Consider the following 19,616-nt stretch of genomic DNA (forward strand, 5'->3'; position numbering starts at 1 on the left):
TAACATGCGGTAGACTGCAAATCTACCAGCGCTACACCTGTTATACAGGAATGGTTATTATGAGACGTTTCTTGGGGCTGCAGTTCCTCTGAACTCCACAAGATGGTGATCTTACTTCTACCCAGACAGGAAGTTTCTATGGAATACAGACAGGAAGTGATGTCAGGTACAGATGGGAAGTTCCCGGGTGAGAGGTGAGTTGGGAGGAAGTAGAGAGAAGACATTGCTGGAAGTGACAGTAGAGGAGGTAATAAGATCTTATTTTCTATTTACACCCAGTAACCCCCCGTCATGTCCGTCCTCTTCCTCCATAGTCACTGTGATGTCTTTTATCTCCAGCAGATGATGATACACACATATATAGTGTGGAAACCTAGATTAACCCCTTCAGGGTCAGAACATTTCCCCACTTATGGGCCCGGAACATTCTCTTCATTTTGGAGATAAATTCTAGTAATATGTTCCTCTAAACAAACATCACTGACAATAAATAGACAAGACAATGACCATCCTGACCATACATGGCCTACAAAGGACAATTATTACACTACACAGGCTGTTGGTCTCTGATGATCCTCTCACCCCACCTGCACATACTTTTCTCACCTCCTTAAAGGAGAAGTCCATCCTGAGATCTCTTGGCTGGGCTTCTCCTATGGGTTACAGGAGTACAATTCGTTTTGCACTCTTGTGATCTGTTTTCAGCAGAGAGCGGGATGAAGTCCTCTCTCTGGTGACATCACTGGAATCAGTCCAGGCACCGCATCATCACCACAATGAAGTCTGGATCTTCCAGGTGTCTGGACTGATGGCCATCTCAGCCTCTCAGCGAGCCACTGAGAGACTGAGACGGGCGCTCCCCATCCCTCCACATCTCCAGTGAGTGCGGGGGGCAGAGCTGTGAGAACCGAGCCATCGCAGATGTTAGATCGATCGGTTCTCAGTGAAGAGGTGCCGGGGGACCGATGCTGCATCCACCTAGGTAAGTATGAATCTGAAAGAAAAAAAAAATCATACTTCTCTTTTAAGGACCTTCTGCCAGCAAGTGAAGGAAGCCTTCACCTCACCATTTCACCGTTCTAGAAATATGTTACAGGATACAAAATAGACCAAGAGAACAAACCCCTCCCCCCTGCTGTCCTCCTACCAGCACTGAAATAAAACACACACCAGTAATGTGCACTACAAGGTCCAGCCCAACAGACAGCAGTCTATGGTAACAGCATGATGAGGACAAATGTTCATTCCAACATACAAGGGTCCTGCAGCTTGTCAGATAAAGATCCGGGAAGATCCAAGGAGATTAAACAACAAAGAAATGACAGCGCGAGATCCTCATTAGAATGATGAAGTCATTTATTCCATAAAAACAAATAGTACACTTACATGTTATAATCTTCATAATCAGCATAGATGGCAGATGGGTTGCTATTGGAGAGAACAAAACTGACTCCTCCCCCACAGTTCTGTACTCCACCAGCAGCATCCTCCTGCTATCCAATCCGATCCCTTCTCTTACTGCAGAGAGTGACAGTGACATCACTCCGATCAGTCAGCAGGCTGCCGGAGATTGGAGCCTTGCAGCCGGAGTTCTGGCAATTATCCTGATTAGCCGACAACTCCGACCAAAAGTCAGCAAGTTCCCCTTCCTGGACATCATGATGACCCGACATTGTCCTCACATCACTGCCTCAGAGCAAACAAGTCAAAGGAAGGATCGTATTTATCATTCCTTGTCTGCAGATCTAAAACCAATCAAATCCAGTTCAGAAACTAAACAAACCCAACATAGAAAGGGGAATATCTGATCCAGGAGGACAAGAGGGTCCCACACCTCAAAAATGTACCAAACAGTCCAAACTAAATCTGTTCCCATGGGGGGAGTAGTTGTTAAATGTACAGCAACCCTCCTATTACCCCCCTCACATCCACATCCTATTATTATGTGACCAACACCATCCAAATAATTCTTACTTTCATTTCCCAAAGTTATCCGTCTACAAGGAGACCTGTATAGATCAAATGATGGGACCAATGAGGATGGAGGAGGACCGGAGTCACATGACTGAGAAGATACTAAACCTCACCCTGGAGATCATCTACCTGCTGACCGGAGAGGTGAGGAGGATTCTGGGAGGTCACATGACATCACTCTTATCTCTATTAATAAAACACAGACCTGACCGGAGAGGTGAGGAGGATTCTGGGAGGTCACATGACATCACTCTTATCTCTATTAATAAAACACAGACCTGACCGGAGAGGTGAGGAGGATTCTGGGAGGTCACATGACATCACTCTTATCTCTATTAATAAAACACAGACCTGACCGGAGAGGTGAGGAGGATTCTGGGAGGTCACATGACATCACTCTTATCTCTATTAATAAAACACAGACCTGACCGGAGAGGTGAGGAGGATTCTGGGAGGTCACATGACATCACTCTTATCTCTATTAATAAAACACAGACCTGACCGGAGAGGTGAGGAGGATTCTGGGAGGTCACATGACATTACTCTTATCTCTATTAATAAAACACAGACCTGACCGGAGAGGTGAGGAGGATTCTGGGAGGTCACATGACATCACTCTTATCTCTATTAATAAAACACAGACCTGACCGGAGAGGTGAGGAGGATTCTGGGAGGTCACATGACATCACTCTTATCTCTATTAATAAAACACAGACCTGACCGGAGAGGTGAGGAGGATTCTGGGAGTCTAACATGATATTCCTATTGGTTCCTCAATACAGAGATTTCCTCTTGTGAAGTCAGGTGATCATATGACCATCACAGTGCCTCCATGTGACTCCCTAAAACCTGAGAGACACAACATGCAGAAGATTCTAGAAGTCACCAAGAAGATGATGGAGCTGCTGACAGGAGAGGTGAGGAGGATTCTGGGAATTCTGGGACATTATCCAGTAACAGACAAGGGATGTGTCTGGATGGTGACTGTATCATTGTGTGTGTCAGGTTCCTATAAGGTGTCAGGATGTCACTGTCTATTTCTCCATGGAGGAGTGGGAGTATTTAGAAGGACACAAGGATCTCTACAAGGACGTCATGATGGACAATCAGCCGCCCCTCACATCACCGGGTAAGAGGAGACTTTATTGTAAAGGAGAGAGCAGTACGGAGGGTCCACCTAGATCCCCCATCATCTGATAAACACATAGAAACAATGTATTCAGTCAGTGTGTGTGTTTCCTACAGATGGATCCAGTAATGGGAACCCACCAGAGAGATGTCCCCGTCCTCTGTATTCCCGGGATTCCACACAGGAAGGTCACACCATCCCTCACCATCATCAGGTAGATGAGGAACAATCACTGATAGTATCATTAGGATCTGTACGTTATCTGCATTGTTACCATTGATGTCATTTTTATTATATATTCAGAGTGGAAACCTGAGAGAGTCTAAAGTTGAGGTTAAAGAAGAGATAAAAGAGGAGGATGATGAGGATGGGGTGATGGAGGAGTTTCTAAAAGAACACAAAGATCTGTCCCAGGACACCATGGTGGAGCCATCCAGCTACAGAAACCTACCAGAGAGATGTCCCCGTCCTCTGTATTCCCGGGATTCCACACAGGAAGGTCACACCATCCCCCACCATCATCAGGTAGATGATTGACAATTATTGGTAGTTCTGATTTATACACAGCATGATTGTTACAATGAATGTTTTATTATATATTCAGAGTGGAAACCTCGGGGATGATAATATTGATGTTAAAGAAGAGTATAAAGAGGAGGATGAGGAGTATGGAGTGATGGAGGAGTTTTCAGAAGGACACAAGGATATGATGGAGCCACCAAATACCAGGAACCCACCAGAGAGATGTCCCCGTCCTCTGTATTCCCGGGATTCCACACAGGAAGATCACATCATCCCTCATTGTTACAAGGTTGGTGGGACGGAGGATATAAAACACACTTATGGAGACAAGGTGTGGATTTTTTATGTGATGTCACAATAATAAAGCTTATATCTTACAAATTATATTTTCTCTCTTATTTTCTTGATTTAGAGTGGAGATCCAATCGATATAGAATTTGAGGTTAAAGCAGAAGAAGAAGAGAGGTATGTGAGGGATGATCAGCAGTCTATGGAGGAGGATGGAATAACGGGGACATTTATAGAGGAGGACACTCCTACAGAGATCAGCACAGGTGGGTCATTGACACTAAATACATTCCTCCACCCATACTGCTCACTGATTGGTCCAGAGTAGGGCGGGGACTGGGTGATATCAGCCTGTAATCCCCTGGTCACTTTCCTGAGCTGTGTTCCCCGTCCTGTATTCCTGTATTTCTCTCGGATAATCTTCCTTCTCTGTGCTGCAGACACAATTTATGTATCTAGACTGGATTTATGGAGATTCTGGGGTTCAGCTGGCAGAAAAATGTTCATTTTCACCATAGATGTTACTAGATCTAGGCACCTGGGGTATGTGGTTTGGGTCTTCTGCCCCATACCCGGGTATGGCAAGATGTCTGACAGAACAATCCCCCCAGGGTTACTTGTTCTGTTGTCTGCTGGCTGTGCCGGGTGGAGGGATATGTCTGTATAGTCTCAGACCCAAGTCACTGAGTGCAGTCTCAGGAGATGGGAGGCAGCGGTGTGGGACCTCTGCAACTTGTCTCATGTAAACATTTAATCTTCTACTGATTACTGAATACCAATATTATGAGTCCTGACCCTTACACTGTATACCAGGGATCCTCAAACTCCGGCCCTCCAGCTGTTGCAGAACTACACATCCCATGAGGCATTGTAAAACTCTGACATTCACAGACATGACTAGGCATGATGGGAATTGTAGTTCCTGAACACCTGGAGGGCCACAGTTTGAAGACCCCTGCTATATACTATATGTTGTACATTACATACTCCTGACCCCTGCACTATATACTCCATGTTGTACATTACATACTCCTGACCCCTGCACTATATACGCTATGTTGTACATTACATACTCCTGACCCCTGCACTATATTCTCTATGTTGTACATTACATACTCCTGACCCCTGCACTATATACTCTGTTGTACATTACATACTCCTGACCCCTGCACTATATACTCTATATTGTACATTACATACTCCTGACCCCTGCACTATATAATCTATGTCAGGGCTCACAATGTCAGGTCCTGAGCTACTAGCCAGGCCTCAAGCTTTACTTGCCACTAGTTGCCCCGCCCCTAATTCCACCCCTAAACACGCCTCCATAAATTATGTCATTAAATGACACGTAGCCATGGTGTTGCAGTTAGTAACAAACAATCCGCCAAATCACCCCACTGCCAGACTTCATACATCACTTCCAGAGACAATGAACAGTCTTTCTCCAAGCGTCTTCCAGGACAGCCCATGAGACCTTGGGCTCCTCCTACCAGGACAGGAAACACGTCACCCCCACCAGATAAAAGGGCGGTCCTCCAGGCCCATGTCAGTTATTTGTGTTTCCTCCGGACGGGGGGTAACATGTTCATGGAACCTGCTCCCATAGGCCTTATAAGCAGGGGCTTTGTATGGCCTTTTTTCTGGGGCATATCACTTACCTCTTCCTCTGCCAGAAGCAGCACACCGCTGGGGAGGTTGGCTGTGTTGCTGTTCTCTGTCCTCAGTGCCTGGAGAGGGCCAGGACCGGTGTGAGGTCGTGCCCCTAGCGCAGTGCATTGCACTCTAGCTCAGCTGAGCTTCGGTTGTCCTTCCCTGCCGACAGCCTGGCTGATCTGAGCAAGGAATGGAGGAAGCCGCAGCGTTCGAGGGGGCGGAGCTATTGCGCTCCAAGCTGGCCCACAGGAAGTGCCTGGAGAGGGTTACTTCCGGGGCATATGACATCATCATCGGGCGCCGGAGACGAGGTTCCAGTCTTCATAAACAGCGCGAACAGAGAACACTGGCTGCTGGTGTTTCTTGGTGTTAAGCAGCCAGGCTGTGGATGACCAAGAGGGGCAGAATGGATCCTCCTGCAGTACCTGCACAGGCAGCGGATGCAGTTCCCAACACCAGCACCTCACAGGTAAGCCTGGGGTGTTCTGTCACCACCTTACTATCCCTGTGAGTGTTCCCTCCCCCTCCCCCCTCTGTAGTAGTGGGTGTAAGGGGACACATTTCCTCCCTCCTGCACGTGGTGTTACAGAGTGATTGTGTGGCTTTAATTACATTGTGGGTCATTTATTTTGTCTTGCAGACCAAGACTCAGGACAAGGCCCAAGCGCAGCCACTTAAAAGGAAATGTGCGGTTTGCGCAAACAAATTGAGCTCCTCATGGAGCAAAGCAGTTTGTCGCACCTGTATAGAAGGCCTAGTAAAGGATGACCCGGTTGCCTCTTGCCAGAAGATGCTTACTTCTGTTAGGGATGAGCTTGCGTCCACCTTCAGTTCCTTTAGAACGCTTATTGACAAGCTCCAGACTCCAGCAGAGAGTCCGTCTTCACTGAAGGCGTCAGTAAGCACTCCGCAGCAGGCAGAGAGTGAAGGCTCTGAGGCTGAGGTCAGATCTACCCGTTCTTTTCTGGAAGAATCAGGGTCAGATACAGAGCCCAGAGATAGAGAATCCACTCGAGGCTCAAGATTTAAGTTATCTGTTGAGGATGTAGGTGACTTATTAAAGGCTATCTATACTACCCTTGCGATATAGAGAGACACTAGAGGGGAAACCAGGGATTTGCTGCTCACCCCTTAAAAGTTATAAACAAGAGAGAGGTTCCCCCAAGATGGGGTTTTTAGGCAGCGTAATGATAAAAGGAATCAGATTCAGTATCAAAAGTATAACAAATTTATTAAAGTGTACCATAAAAGTTAAAACAATGAACTCCAGTAGGGGGCACTTGAGGTAAAATTACATTACATGTTATGTAGGCTGAGCATATATTGGCAGACATATATTCACAACAACACTCGGTAGCATGAATATTTGAATCTGACGCGTTTCAACCCCTGTACTTGGGGTCTTCTTCAGAGGTTTGGTCTGATGTTATGTAGGCTGAGCATATATTGGCAGACATATATTCACAACAACACTCGGTAGCATGAATATTTGAACCTGACGCGTTTCAACCCCTGTACTTGGGGTCTTCTTCAGAGGATTGGTCTGCTGAGAAATATACATAGATGAAATTGATACATGTAAATAAATTACATTAGTATAATAGTAGTTACATTCACTATGTAAAATATGGATACAATAGTAATAATTATTTACCCAATAATATGTTCAGCAGAGAGAGAAACGGGGCCTCCCATATGGAGATCCCTTGGAACGACTATCCTCCCGTCCCCCCCAGAGGAAGGACACCGGGCACCCCTACCGCCACCGCGGTTCAAGGCCGGGGTAGTGAAAACAGCGACGTGGCTTGCGAGAGGTCACACTCTTGGGTACCACTCACCAGACTAACAAAACAACCAGGGAGCACAGAGGGTTACACCTGTGAGGGTAATCAAAAAGTTCCTCATAATAAACTCAGTCATTTACATGGTACTGATTATATGTCCAAGAAGGGACAGGAAGAAAGAAATTATATATATATATGGTATTTTCTAGAGGCAGTATAAGGTATAAGCAGCACCTCAGTGTGTGCTCAGTGTGATGACGATCCGTGTGAAAGTGTAAAAATATATAAGAAAACCAGAGTGGGGTGAAAGGATGAAAAGTAGGTAGAGGCTGGTGAGGACTAAGTGTAGGAATGTGGTGAAAGGAGGTGAATTCACCGAAAATGTTGGGAGAAAAGATGTGGAAAGGGAAAAGGGGAAAAGGGAGAAGGTGGGAAGGGAAGGGGGGAAGGGAGGGGGAGCGGGGGTAGTGGGTGGGGGTAATTTAAGGGAAGAAAAGGAGATTGCACAAAAAATTAAAAATGAAGTAATTACCTCAAGGGGTACTAAAGGACACGTGTTTAGGCACTGTGTTGCCCCATATACAAGACTGGTGCCTGTTAACCAAACCCGGGATTGGTCATAGGGTATAGCGGGCTCGGTGGATTGGTATCCCACACTGAGTCCACCAGTCTGAAAAATAGGTAAACATCAAAGTATAAATTGTAGAGAACAAATGGTGGCCAAGCCATTGTGCGGCAAGGCCACTATGAATGAACGGGGGTCAATGCAGAATCAAATAATGTTCGCATGAACCCCCATTGTGTAGGACAAGAAGTAGTGCCTAGACAAGGACCAAATACGGAGTAGTAGAAGTGGTACTTACTTAGTGAAAAATGAAAAGTGCCTGCTGTTCACCAGGGAGGAAGGAAGACTGAGAGTGTGCTGCGAGTATACCTCTTATATACTGCCTGCTGGGGGTGTGTACTCACTTATAATCAATCCAGGTGTATGTGCCATCCCTGATTGCTCTGCGGTGGGCGGCGTGACCGCCATACGGGCAGTCAAGCGTGGCTTCCCCGGCGTTCCGGAAGAGCGAGGCTCCGGCTCAGCGTCACTCTCGTCGAAATCTCGCGATGCCGATGACGTCACGTCGCACGCGCGGGGCCCCGCGCATGCGCAGCGGCGAACGGCATCCGAGAGTGTTCTGGAATGCCGCCTGGTTGTTTTGTTAGTCTGGTGAGTGGTACCCAAGAGTGTGACCTCTCGCAAGCCACGTCGCTGCTTTCACTACCCCGGCCTTGAACCGCGGTGGCGGTAGGGGTGCCCGGTGTCCTTCCTCTGGGGGGGACGGGAGGATAGTCGTTCCAAGGGATCTCCATATGGGAGGCCCCGTTTCTCTCTCTGCTGAACATATTATTGGGTAAATAATTATTACTATTGTATCCATATTTTACATGGTGAATGTAACTACTATTATACTAATGTAATTTATTTACATGTATCAATTTCATCTATGTATATTTCTCAGCAGACCAATCCTCTGAAGAAGACCCCAAGTACAGGGGTTGAAACGCGTCAGGTTCAAATATTCATGCTACCGAGTGTTGTTGTGAATATATGTCTGCCAATATATGCTCAGCCTACATAACATCAGACCAATCCTCTGAAGAAGACCCCAAGTACAGGGGTTGAAACGCGTCAGATTCAAATATTCATGCTACCGAGTGTTGTTGTGAATATATGTCTGCCAATATATGCTCAGCCTACATAACATGTAATGTAATTTTACCTCAAGTGCCCCCCTACTGGAGTTCATTGTTTTAACTTTTATGGTACACTTTAATAAATTTGTTATACTTTTGATACTGAATCTGATTCCTTTTATCATTACGCTGCCTAAAAACCCCATCTTGGGGGAACCTATCTATACTACCCTTGAATTAAAAGAGGAAGAGGTTCAGTTATCCAAACATGATCTTATGTATAAAGGATTGCATAAGAGAAAATCAAGAGTGTTTCCAGTTCATAGTTCTTTGGTTGATACTATTAAACTGGAATGGGATAATCCTGAGAGAAAACCATTCTTCTCTAGTAACCTAAAAAGGAGGTTTCCTTTTGATGAGGACACTGCGCAGCCATGGAATAAGAATCCCAAGTTAGACGCACCTCTTTCAAAAGTTTCAAAAAACTCGGACCTGGCGTTTGATGATATGGGTACGCTTAAGGATCCGATGGACAAGAGGGGGGATATCCTTCTCCACAGAGCCTGGGACTCAGCAGTTGGAAACCTGAAACCAGCTTTGGCTTCCACTTGTGTGGACAGAAATCTGGAGGTTTGGTTGACTCAGATTCAGTCACATCTGTCAGCAGGTACCTCCAGAGAGCAAATTTTAAAGTCTTTTCCTCTCCTATTTCAGGCAGTGGGTTTTTTGGCAGATTCTTCCGCTGAGTCGGTAAGAATGTCAACCAGGACTTCGGCTCTAGTGAACTCGGCCAGGAGAAGCCTTTGGCTTAAGACCTGGTCAGGGGACTCGGCCTCCAAGTTGCGCCTTTGTGGCCTCCCTTTAACTGGCGATCATTTATTTGGCCCAGGTCTACAAGAGGCACTGGAACGCACGGCTGATAAGAAAAAGGCGTTTCCAGAGAAAAAGAGAGTTCAGACAGCCAGAAAATTTTTTCGTGGCCAAAACAGGCAACAGAGTCCTAGAGAAAAGGACAGCAGGCCGAAAAAGCATTGGACTGGGCACAAAGGCAGAGGCAAAGGGGGAGTGCTATTTAACCCTCCTCAACAGCCCGCCAAGCCGCAGTGACTTGTGTTCCCCGGTGGGAGGGAGATTGAGGGCCTTCATCCCACAGTGGGCAGCAGTCACTCTGAGCCCCTTCGTCCTGGACCTAGTGACCAACGGGTACAGGCTGGAGTTTGTTCACCAACCACCAGAACGTTTGTTGGTCACATTTCCTCCACAAGATCAGGAGAAAGTGAGGGCTCTGGGTCTCCAGATCGGAGACTTATTAGATCAAAAAGTCCTGATTCCTGTTCCTCGATCGGAGCGGGGCAAGGGATTCTATTCCCATCTATTCCCAAGCCGGTAGGAAAGTTTCGACTTATCCTGAATCTCCGGAGCTTAAACAAGTCCATCAGATACAAGCATTTCCGTATGGAGACGGTTTTTACAATCAAAAACCTACTATACCCAAACTGCTTTATGGCCACGTTGGACTTAAGGGATGCTTATTTTCACATCCCTATCCATCCAGCCTTCCAAAAGTTTTTGAGATTGGCAGTGAAGACGGGTATAGGGACCCGACATTTTCAATTTCAGGCCCTCCCCTTCGGTCTTTCCTCAGCCCCACGCATCTTTACGAAGGTGTTGGGGGAAGTGCTGGCTCCTCTAAGATTAAAGGCAATAACGGTTATCCCTTACTTAGACGACCTCCTGATAGTGGCAAAATCATACCAAAGGCTGTTGGAAGATCTCCAGGCTGTACAGGACTTCTTACAGTCCCTAGGCTGGCTAATAAACAAAGAAAAATCGTCCTTGATTCCGGCCCAGAAAGTAACTTATCTGGGTTACGATTTTTGCTCCGTGAACCAAAGAGTTTTTCTTCCTCAGGAGAAGATTACCAAAGTGTTCCAGACTATGTCAACATTGCAGACCAACCAGTCGGTCTCTCTGAGACAGATGTCGAGGGCAGTGGGTCTTATGACCTCATGTTTTCCCGCAGTACCATGGGCGAGACTCCGTCAGCGTCCGTTACAAAGGTTTCTTTTAAGAAACTGGGACGGGGACGTAAGGTCCCTGGAGTCAAGGATCTGGCTTCCCGACAGGATAAAAAGAAGCCTGTGGTGGTGGAGAGCTGGTCAGCACCTAGCAGGAGGTCTCCCATGGTCCTTTCCCATTTCCCGAAGGATTACCACGGATGCGAGTTCCTGGGGATGGGGGGCCCACCTCAGCAATGCAGTAGCACAAGGAGAGTGGTCCCCAGAGGAGGCAAGGGCCTCATCCAATCAAAGAGAGCTGCTTGCAGTCCAGAGAGCCCTCCAGTCTTTTCAGATGGCGATCAGGGGTCACAACCTCCAAATCCTGTCAGACAATATAGCGACAGTCGCGTATATCAACAAGCAGGGAGGCACGAGAAGCCGGAGGCTTCAGTCCATTGCCCAGGAGATCCTTTCATGGGCAGTCTAGCCTCCATTTCTGCTGTACACCTGAAGGAGTCTTCCGAAAAGGGAAGACCTATTATTGCAGGGTCCAGTATCACACCCTCAGGTGGTTTCCTTAAACTTGACGGCCTGGTATCTGAAGAAAAGATACTGAGCGCCCAAGGGTTCTCTGACAAAGTAGTCAGGACTCTCGTTAATTGCAGGAAGCCAGTTACTAGAGCCATATATTCCAAAGTTTGGAAAAGGTTTAACTCATGGTTATCTGAAAATGATAGATTAACTCATGATATTCCGTCTATTTTGGAATTTTTCCAAGAGGGTGTCGACAAAGGTCTTTCTGTTAGTACCTTAAAGGTACAGGCGGCAGCTATTAGTGTGTTCCTCCAGTTTTCTCTCCTGGAAAATCCCACTATAGCCAGATTTTTCAAATCTATCTCTAGGGCCAGACCAGTAGTAGTGAGAAGTTGTCCAACGTGGGATCTGTCCCTAGTACTTCAAACTCTGGTAGAATTTCCGTTTGAACCTCTGGAAAGTATGTCAGTTAAGTTACTTACATTAAAAACTGTGTTCCTTATAGCTGTTACCTCAGCTCGTAGGGTGAGTGAGTTGCAGGCCCTATCAGTTAGGGAGCCCTTCCTCACGATTTTTGAGTATCGAGTTGTGTTACGAACCGATCCAGGTTTTTTGCCCAAGGTGGCAAGTACATTCCACCGATCTCAGAACATTGTATTGCCAACCTTTTGTAGTTCGCCACAGGGCGACTTAGAAAGAAAATTTAGTTTTCTAGATGTAAGAAGGATTCTCTTGGTCTATCTTGAGGTCACGAAGACCTTTAGGAAAACTGATGCCTTGTTTGTCCTCTTTTCTGGAGTTCACAAGGGGAATAGTGCATCTAAAGCCACATTGGCTAGATGGATAAAGCAAGCCATCTTGGAAGCTTACAAAATTTGGGAGGTCCCTACACCTTTTGTTACTGCGCACTCAACTAGAGCCTTGTCTACGTCTTGGGCTGAGAGGGCTGGTGCCTCACCGGAACAAATTTGCAGGGCTGCCACTTGGTCCAGTTACTCGACCTTCATTAAACATTATCGCCTGGATCTCCTATCAGCTCAGGAGCAGGCGTTTGGTCGTAAGGTCCTTCAGGCAGTTGTCCCTCCCTAGACTGGTAAGTTCTGGCTCATCGTCTCATGGGCTGTCCTGGAAGACGCTTGGAGAAAAGCTGAGTTAGACTTACCGGTAACTCCTTTTCTGAGAGTCTTCCAGGACAGCCGGATTCCCACCCGGTATTGTCTGAAGTTATGTGTATTATGCATATGTTTTGCAGGGTCCTACGGTTCTTGAGAATACTGACATGGGCCTGGAGGACCGCCCTTTTATCTGGTGGGGGTGACGTGTTTCCTGTCCTGGTAGGAGGAGCCCAAGGTCTCATGGGCTGTCCTGGAAGACTCAGAAAAGGAGTTACCGGTAAGTCTAACTCAGCTTTTTTCGAGCTTTGTTTTTGTTGTTTTATTGGGGGGTACAACTTGGATAGGGATAGGAATGTGGGATGCCCATAGGATAAGTCATTGCCATCATATTTTAGGATTTAGTACATTCTGATGAAGTTACAGCCAGAAGACGTAATGTGCATATTGAATTAGGTATGAATCTCCTCCTGCATCTCCATGCAGACTGTTGTTCCTCCTGCGGCTTAACCTCCGCAGACTACTGTCTCTAAGAGTTCTCCATCAGTCACCGTGTGAGAGATAGAGACACCACTTGGGACCGTGTCCAAATGATGGTCTTAGATTCCTTTCACCTCCTGCCCATAACTTGTTTCCTCCTGTACACTTGGTTCCTCCTGCACAAACTTGAAGTTACTACTTGGAGTATGACACATCCTCTTCTATTGAATAGTAGGGGACCGCTCTGAATAAGACTCCCTACTGTGGCTCTGGTTGCTCACTGCCACTAGGCCTGAGGCCTGCAGAACCTCTCCCCAGAGGCCTAGTGGATTAAAAGCATGTCTTCTAGGAAATATTGACTACTGTTCCCAGCCAGCCCAACTTGCAAATCATGTGCCCGCAGGCCACATCGACTTGACACAGGTCCCCACGTTTTTTTTTCTGATTCAGTATTCCCCATCATCCACCGTGTGTATTGATGAAGACTCCACTAGTGACCGTGTGCTAGCAGAGTTTCCCTCACAGGCTCCTTGGCACCTCCAGCCCCACTGTGGTAACACTCACCGACCTTCCAACAGCCCTGAGTCCTTGATGAGGAACTTTGACAGGACCATGTGTACCATCAGTTTCACTTTCCCCTCTGCTCCAGGAGTTCCCTGCCATCCAACCGTGTGGTGACCGAGACCTTGCCAATGACCGTGTAGAGGCAATGTTCCCTCACAGTTCTCCCCGGGCCTTCTCCTGCGATCCCACCCCCCCAGATGGGGATGGCCTCCACGACTGACTAACATGTCATTCCTCACTTCACTCAGCCGTCTTCTCCATCTCAGTGGCATATCACCTTAGATAATATATAAGGCCCGCCCCCTGCCAATACCTGTTGGGGATTGGTCAGGGCTCACACACAAGCTGCCTGCCACTCCAGTTCCAGGCCCAGCCCCTCTTCTAGAACATTCTCCCTGGAAGCAGGGGAGGTGCCTCAGAACTGGAGCACAGGTGGTCACACCCACTGCTACTCTGACCACTCCCAGCCCCCAGATCAAAATAGACAAGCCTAGCTTGTAGCATAGGCCTGCCTAAATTTGCCTGTGCTGGAATATACCTTACTAGCACCTACCTACTGGTAGAGGGTGCTACAGACACTTAAATGTTTTATGCAGAATTAAAGAAATGGGTGCATGGGGTCACCTCAGAAGTGCCTCCGCAAAGTGAGAAAAGGGTTTGGACTATCTCGGTACCTCAAGGACAAAGACAAAAGTATATATAGTTTGTATGAAAACAGTTTAATAGTATATAGAGTATAAAAACATGGTGGAAGGAAACCACGTTGACAGAAATACAGTTGATAGTTACAGCCTTACGTGCTGCTTCAAACAATAGCACAAACAATAGGATGAAAAATGACCCCCAAGGTTGAAGTGGGGTATAAAGTATGATGCGTCTTGGCAAATGTCCTTTACTAGTTTCACAGCGAAAGCTGCTTCCTCAGAAGGAGCCAGTTATAAGCATCTAGTAAAATAAATTGCAATTGTAATTACAAATTCAAACCATCCTTAATATTATTGATACATATTTCAAGACATGAAAGTTATTTTCTTTAACCGCTTCAGCCCCGGAAGATTTTATCCCCTTCCTGACCAGAGCACTTTTTACGATTGGGCACTGTGTTGCTTTAACTGACAATTGTGCGGTCGTGCGACGTTGCACCCAAACAAAATTAACGTCATTTTTTTCCCACAAATAGAGCTTTCTTTTGGTGGTATCTGATTGCCTCTGCGGTTTTTATTTTTTGCACTATAAACAAAAGAGCGACAATTTTGAAAAAAATGCAATATATATAAAAAAAAAACTATTTTTTTCCTCAGTTTAGGCCGAAAGGTATACCAGCTGCACAAGCTGTCTAAGCTCATGGCTAATACCCAGCCATGTCCTTTGATCCTCCCAGCATCTCCGATGACCGATAAGCCAAGCCATTCCTGGAGACTTGGAGTATATCCAGCAATCAGCAGCCAGCACAGGAATGTCCTTCTGTCATTCTGAAGAAATTGCTACTTGTTTGTTTGTGTGTCCTGAAATATGTATCAACAATATTAAGGATTAGGGATGAGCCAAACACTCCCCTGTTCGGTTCGCACCAGAACATGCGAACAGGAAAAAAGTTTGTTCGAACACGCGAACACCGTTAAAGTCTATGGGACACGAACATGAATAATCAAAAGTGCTAATTTTAAAGGCTTATATGCAAGTTATTGTCATAAAAAGTGTATGGGGACCTGGGTCCTGCCCCAGGGGACATGGAGCAATGCAAAAAAAAGTTTTAAAAATGTCAGTTTTTTCAGGAGCAGTGATTTTAATAATGCTTAAAGTCAAACAATAAAAGTGTAATATCCCTTTAAATTTCATACCTGGGGGTGTCTATAGTATGCCTGTAAAGGGACGCATGTTTCCCGTGTTTAGAACAGTCTGACAGCAAAATTACATTTCGAAGGAAAAAAGCCATTTAAAACTACTCAAAGCTATTAATGAATTGCCGGTCCGACAATACACATAAAAGTTGATTGATAAAAACGGCATGGGAATTCCCCACAGGGGAACCCCGAACCAAAATTAAAAAAAAAAAAATGACGTGGGGGTCCCCCTAAATTCCATACCAGGCCCTTCAGGTCTGGTATGGATATTAAGGGGAACCCCGGCCAAAATTTAAAAAAAAAACGGCGTGGGGTCCCCCCAAAAATCCATACCAGACCCTTATCCGAGCACGAAACCTGGCAGGCCGCAGGAAAAGAGGGGGGACGAGAGAGCGCCCCCCTCCTGAACCGTACCAGGCCACATGCCCTCAACATTGGGAGGGTGCTTTGGGGTAGCCCCCCAAAACACCTTGTCCCCATGTTAAGGACAAGGGCCTCATCCCCACAACCCTGGCCAGTGGTTGTGGGGGTCTGCGGGTGGGGGGCTTATCGGAATCTGGAAGCCCCCTTTAACAAGGGGACCCTCAGATCCCAGCCCTCCCCCCTGTGTGAAATGGTAAGGGGGTACAAAAGTACCCCTACCATTTCACTAAAAAATGTTAAAAATTACAAGAGACAGTTTTTGACAATTCCTTTATTTAAATGCTTCTTCTTTCTTCTATCTTCCTTCATCTTCTTCTGGTTCTTCCTCTGGCATTCTCGTCCAGCATCTCCTCCGCGGCGTCTTCTATCTTCTCCTCGGGCCGCTCCGCACCCATGGCATGGGGGGAGGCTCCCGCTCTTCTCTTCATCTTCTACTCTGCTTCATCTTCTTCTCTTCTTCATTTTCTTCTCCGGGCCGCTCCGCATCCATGCTGGCATGGAGGGAGGCTCCCGCTGTGTGACGGCGTCTCCTTGTCTGATGGTTCTTAAATAACGGGGGCGGGGCCACCCAGTGACCCCGCCCCCCTCTGACGCATGGTGATTTGACGGGACTTCCCTGTGACGTCACGGGGAATGCCACAGGGAAGTCCCGTCATGTCCCGTGCGTCAGGGGGGCGGGGTCACCGGGTGGCCCCACCCCCCGTTATTTAAGAACCGTCAGAAGAGGAGACGCCGTCACACAGCGGGAGCCTCCCTCCATGCCAGCATGGATGCGGAGCGGCCCGGAGAAGAAAATGAAGAAGAGAAGAAGAAGAAGATGAAGAGAAGAGCGGGAGCCTCCCCCCATGCCATGGGTGCGGAGCGGCCCGAGGAGAAGAAGATAGAAGACGCCGCGGAGGAGATCCTGGACGAGAACGCCGGAGGAAGAACCAGAAGAAGAAGAAGATGAAGAAGATAGAAGAAAGAAGAAGCATTTAAATAAAGGAATTGTCAAAAACTGTCTCTTGTAATTTTTAACATTTTTGACAGTTTTTTAGTGAAATGGTAGGGGTACTTTTGTACCCCCTTACCATTTCACACAGGGGGGAGGGCCGGGATCTGGGGGTCCCCTTCCAGATTCCGATAAGCCCCCCGCCCGCAGACCCTTACAACCACCGGCCAGGGTTTTGGGGATGAGGCCCTTGTCCTCATCAACATGGGGACAAGGTGTTTTGGGGGGCTACCTTAAAGCACCCTCCCAATGTTGAGGGCATGTGGCCTGGTACGGTTCAGGAGGGGGGGCGCTCTCTCGTCCCCCCCCTCTTTTCCTACGGCCTGCCAGGTTGCGTGGTCGGATATGGTATGGATTTTTGGGGGGGGCCCAAGGCGTTTTTTTTTTGGCGCGGGGTTCCCCTTAAAATCCATACCAGACCTGAAGGGTCTGGTATGGAAGTTAGGGGGACCCCCACGTCTTTTTTTTTTTTTAATTTTGGTTCGGTTAAAAGTTAAAGGGTGTTCCGCGGCATTCGAATTTGCGGCGAACACCCCAAATTGTTCGCTGTTCGGCGAACTTGCGAACAGCCAATGTTCGAGTCGAACATGAGTTCGACTCGAACTCGAAGCTCATCCCTATTAAGGATGGTTTGAATCTGTAATTACAATTGCAATTTATTTTACTAGATGCTTATAACTGGCTCCTTCTGAAGAAGCAGCTTTCGCTGCGAAACTAGTAAAGGACATTTGCCAAGACGCATCATACTTTATACCCCACTTCAACCTTGGGGGTCATTTTTCATCCTATTGTTTGTGCAATTGTTTGAAGCAGTACGTAAGGCTGTAACTATCAACTGTATTTCTGTCAACATGGTTTCCTTCCACCATGTTTTTATACTCTATATACTATTAAACTGTTTTTATACAAACTATATATACTTTTGTCTACGTCCTTGAGGTACCGAGATAGTTCAAACCCTTTTCTCGCTTTGCGGGGGCACTTCTGAGGTGACCCCATGCACCCATTTCTATGATATATGCAGGGCTCAAAATTTCTATTCCTAAGCCTACTAGCCAGGCCTTAAAGGTTACTCGCCACCAGTTGCCCAACCCCTTCCCTGCCCCGCCCCTAATCACGCCCTCATTATCTCATGAAATTACACTTAAATGTTTTATGCAGAATTAAGTTATAAAAATAAATATTAACAACAACTTTATCCGTGTCCACCAATGCAGCCTACCCGTATCCACCAATGCCTGTGTCCGCCAGTGCAGCCTGCGTCCCCCCAGTGCAGCCTGCGTCCCCCCAGTGCAGCCTGCGTCCTCCCAGTGCAGCCTGCGTCCTCCCAATGCAGCCTGCGTCCCCCCAATGCAGCCTGCGTCCCCCCAATGCAGCCTGCATCCCCCCAATGCAGCCTGCATCCTCCCAGTGCAGCCTGCGTCCCCCCAGTGCAGCCTGCGTCCCCCCCAGTGCAGCCTGCGTTCCCCCCAGTGCAGCCTGTGTCCCCCGTGAAGCCTACCTGTGCATAGGAAAAGAGCTGCTGCCTGGTTGATTAGAGCGCTGGGGAACATAACAGCTTTCATTTCAATAGCTGTGTGTTCCCCGCCGCATGCTGTCATATACAGCTCCTCCCCCTTGTCCGGCACTTTGTTAAACAGATCACCCGTCCAATCATGGTATGGGTGATCTGTCTATCAAAGTACCCCGGACAAGGGGGAGGGGCTGTATATGACGACACACGGCGGGGAACACAGCTATTGAAATGAAAGCTGTTATGTTCCCCAGTGCTCTAATCAACCAGGCGGCGGCGGCTCTCCTCTCTTCCCCTACGATCGCTGGGAGAATGGCTCATGTAGCATCCAGGCTACTGGCGGTGCTCGCCTCCCCCTCTCCCAGGCAGCCCACACTCACCAGCCCTCAAAATCTACTCGTAAAATGCAAGCAGGCGAGTGGAATTTTTGAGGGCTGATATATGGATGATTGTACCCACCTGTACCCTATAATATACCTTAAATTGAGGCAATACTGATAAATTATGCAGAGTTAAGTTATAAAAATGAATATTAACAACAGCTTTATCCGTGCCCATCAGTGCAGCCTACCTGTGTCCATAATGTTGCTTCACCAGTGTCCACCATGCAGCCTGCCTGTGTCCACCATGCACCCTTGCCTGTGTCCACCATGCACCCTTGCCTGTGTCCACCATGCAGCCTGGCCTGTGTCCACCATGCAGCCTGGCCTGTGTCCACCATTCAGCCTGGCCTGTGTCCACCATGCAGCCTGGCCTGTGTCCACCATGCAGCCTGGCCTGTGTCCACCATGCAGCCTGGCCTGTGTCCACCATTCAGCCTGGCCTGTGTCCACCATTCAGCCTGGCCTGTGTCCACCATTCAGCCTGGCCTGTGTCCACCATTCAGCCTGGCCTGTGTCCACCATTCAGCCTGGCCTGTGTCCACCATTCAGCCTGGCCTGTGTCCACCATTCAGCCTGGCCTGTGTCCACCATTCAGCCTGGCCTGTGTCCACCATGCAGCCTGGCCTGTGTCCACCATGCAGCCTGGCCTGTGTCCACCATGCAGCCTGGCCTGTGTCCACCATGCAGCCTGGCCTGTGTCCACCATGCAGCCTGGCCTGTGTCCACCATGCAGCCT

At 47.6% G+C, this 19,616-nt stretch overlaps 2 protein-coding genes across 2 annotated transcripts in view; one reads left to right on the forward strand and one right to left on the reverse strand.

Annotated features, from left to right (window-relative positions):
- The window catches only part of LOC141122060 (uncharacterized), a 396,180-nt gene that overhangs the window by 271,127 nt on the left and 105,437 nt on the right, over nt 1-19,616 (reverse strand). The gene's annotated exons all lie outside the window — the stretch shown is intronic.
- The window catches only part of LOC141122052 (uncharacterized), an 85,893-nt gene that overhangs the window by 58,170 nt on the left and 8,107 nt on the right, over nt 1-19,616 (forward strand). Inside the window, exons 3-9 of the mRNA XM_073611847.1 lie at nt 1,996-2,118; nt 2,757-2,891; nt 2,980-3,103; nt 3,220-3,317; nt 3,407-3,628; nt 3,708-3,914; nt 4,038-4,179. Of these exons, the coding sequence (XP_073467948.1) occupies nt 1,996-2,118; nt 2,757-2,891; nt 2,980-3,103; nt 3,220-3,317; nt 3,407-3,628; nt 3,708-3,914; nt 4,038-4,179 (1,051 nt within the window). The remainder of the gene's footprint in view (nt 1-1,995; nt 2,119-2,756; nt 2,892-2,979; nt 3,104-3,219; nt 3,318-3,406; nt 3,629-3,707; nt 3,915-4,037; nt 4,180-19,616) is intronic.

This window comes from Aquarana catesbeiana, unplaced genomic scaffold (assembly GCF_042186555.1).
Source record: "Aquarana catesbeiana isolate 2022-GZ unplaced genomic scaffold, ASM4218655v1 unanchor237, whole genome shotgun sequence".
In the NCBI taxonomy this organism is placed as follows: Eukaryota; Metazoa; Chordata; class Amphibia; order Anura; family Ranidae; genus Aquarana; species Aquarana catesbeiana.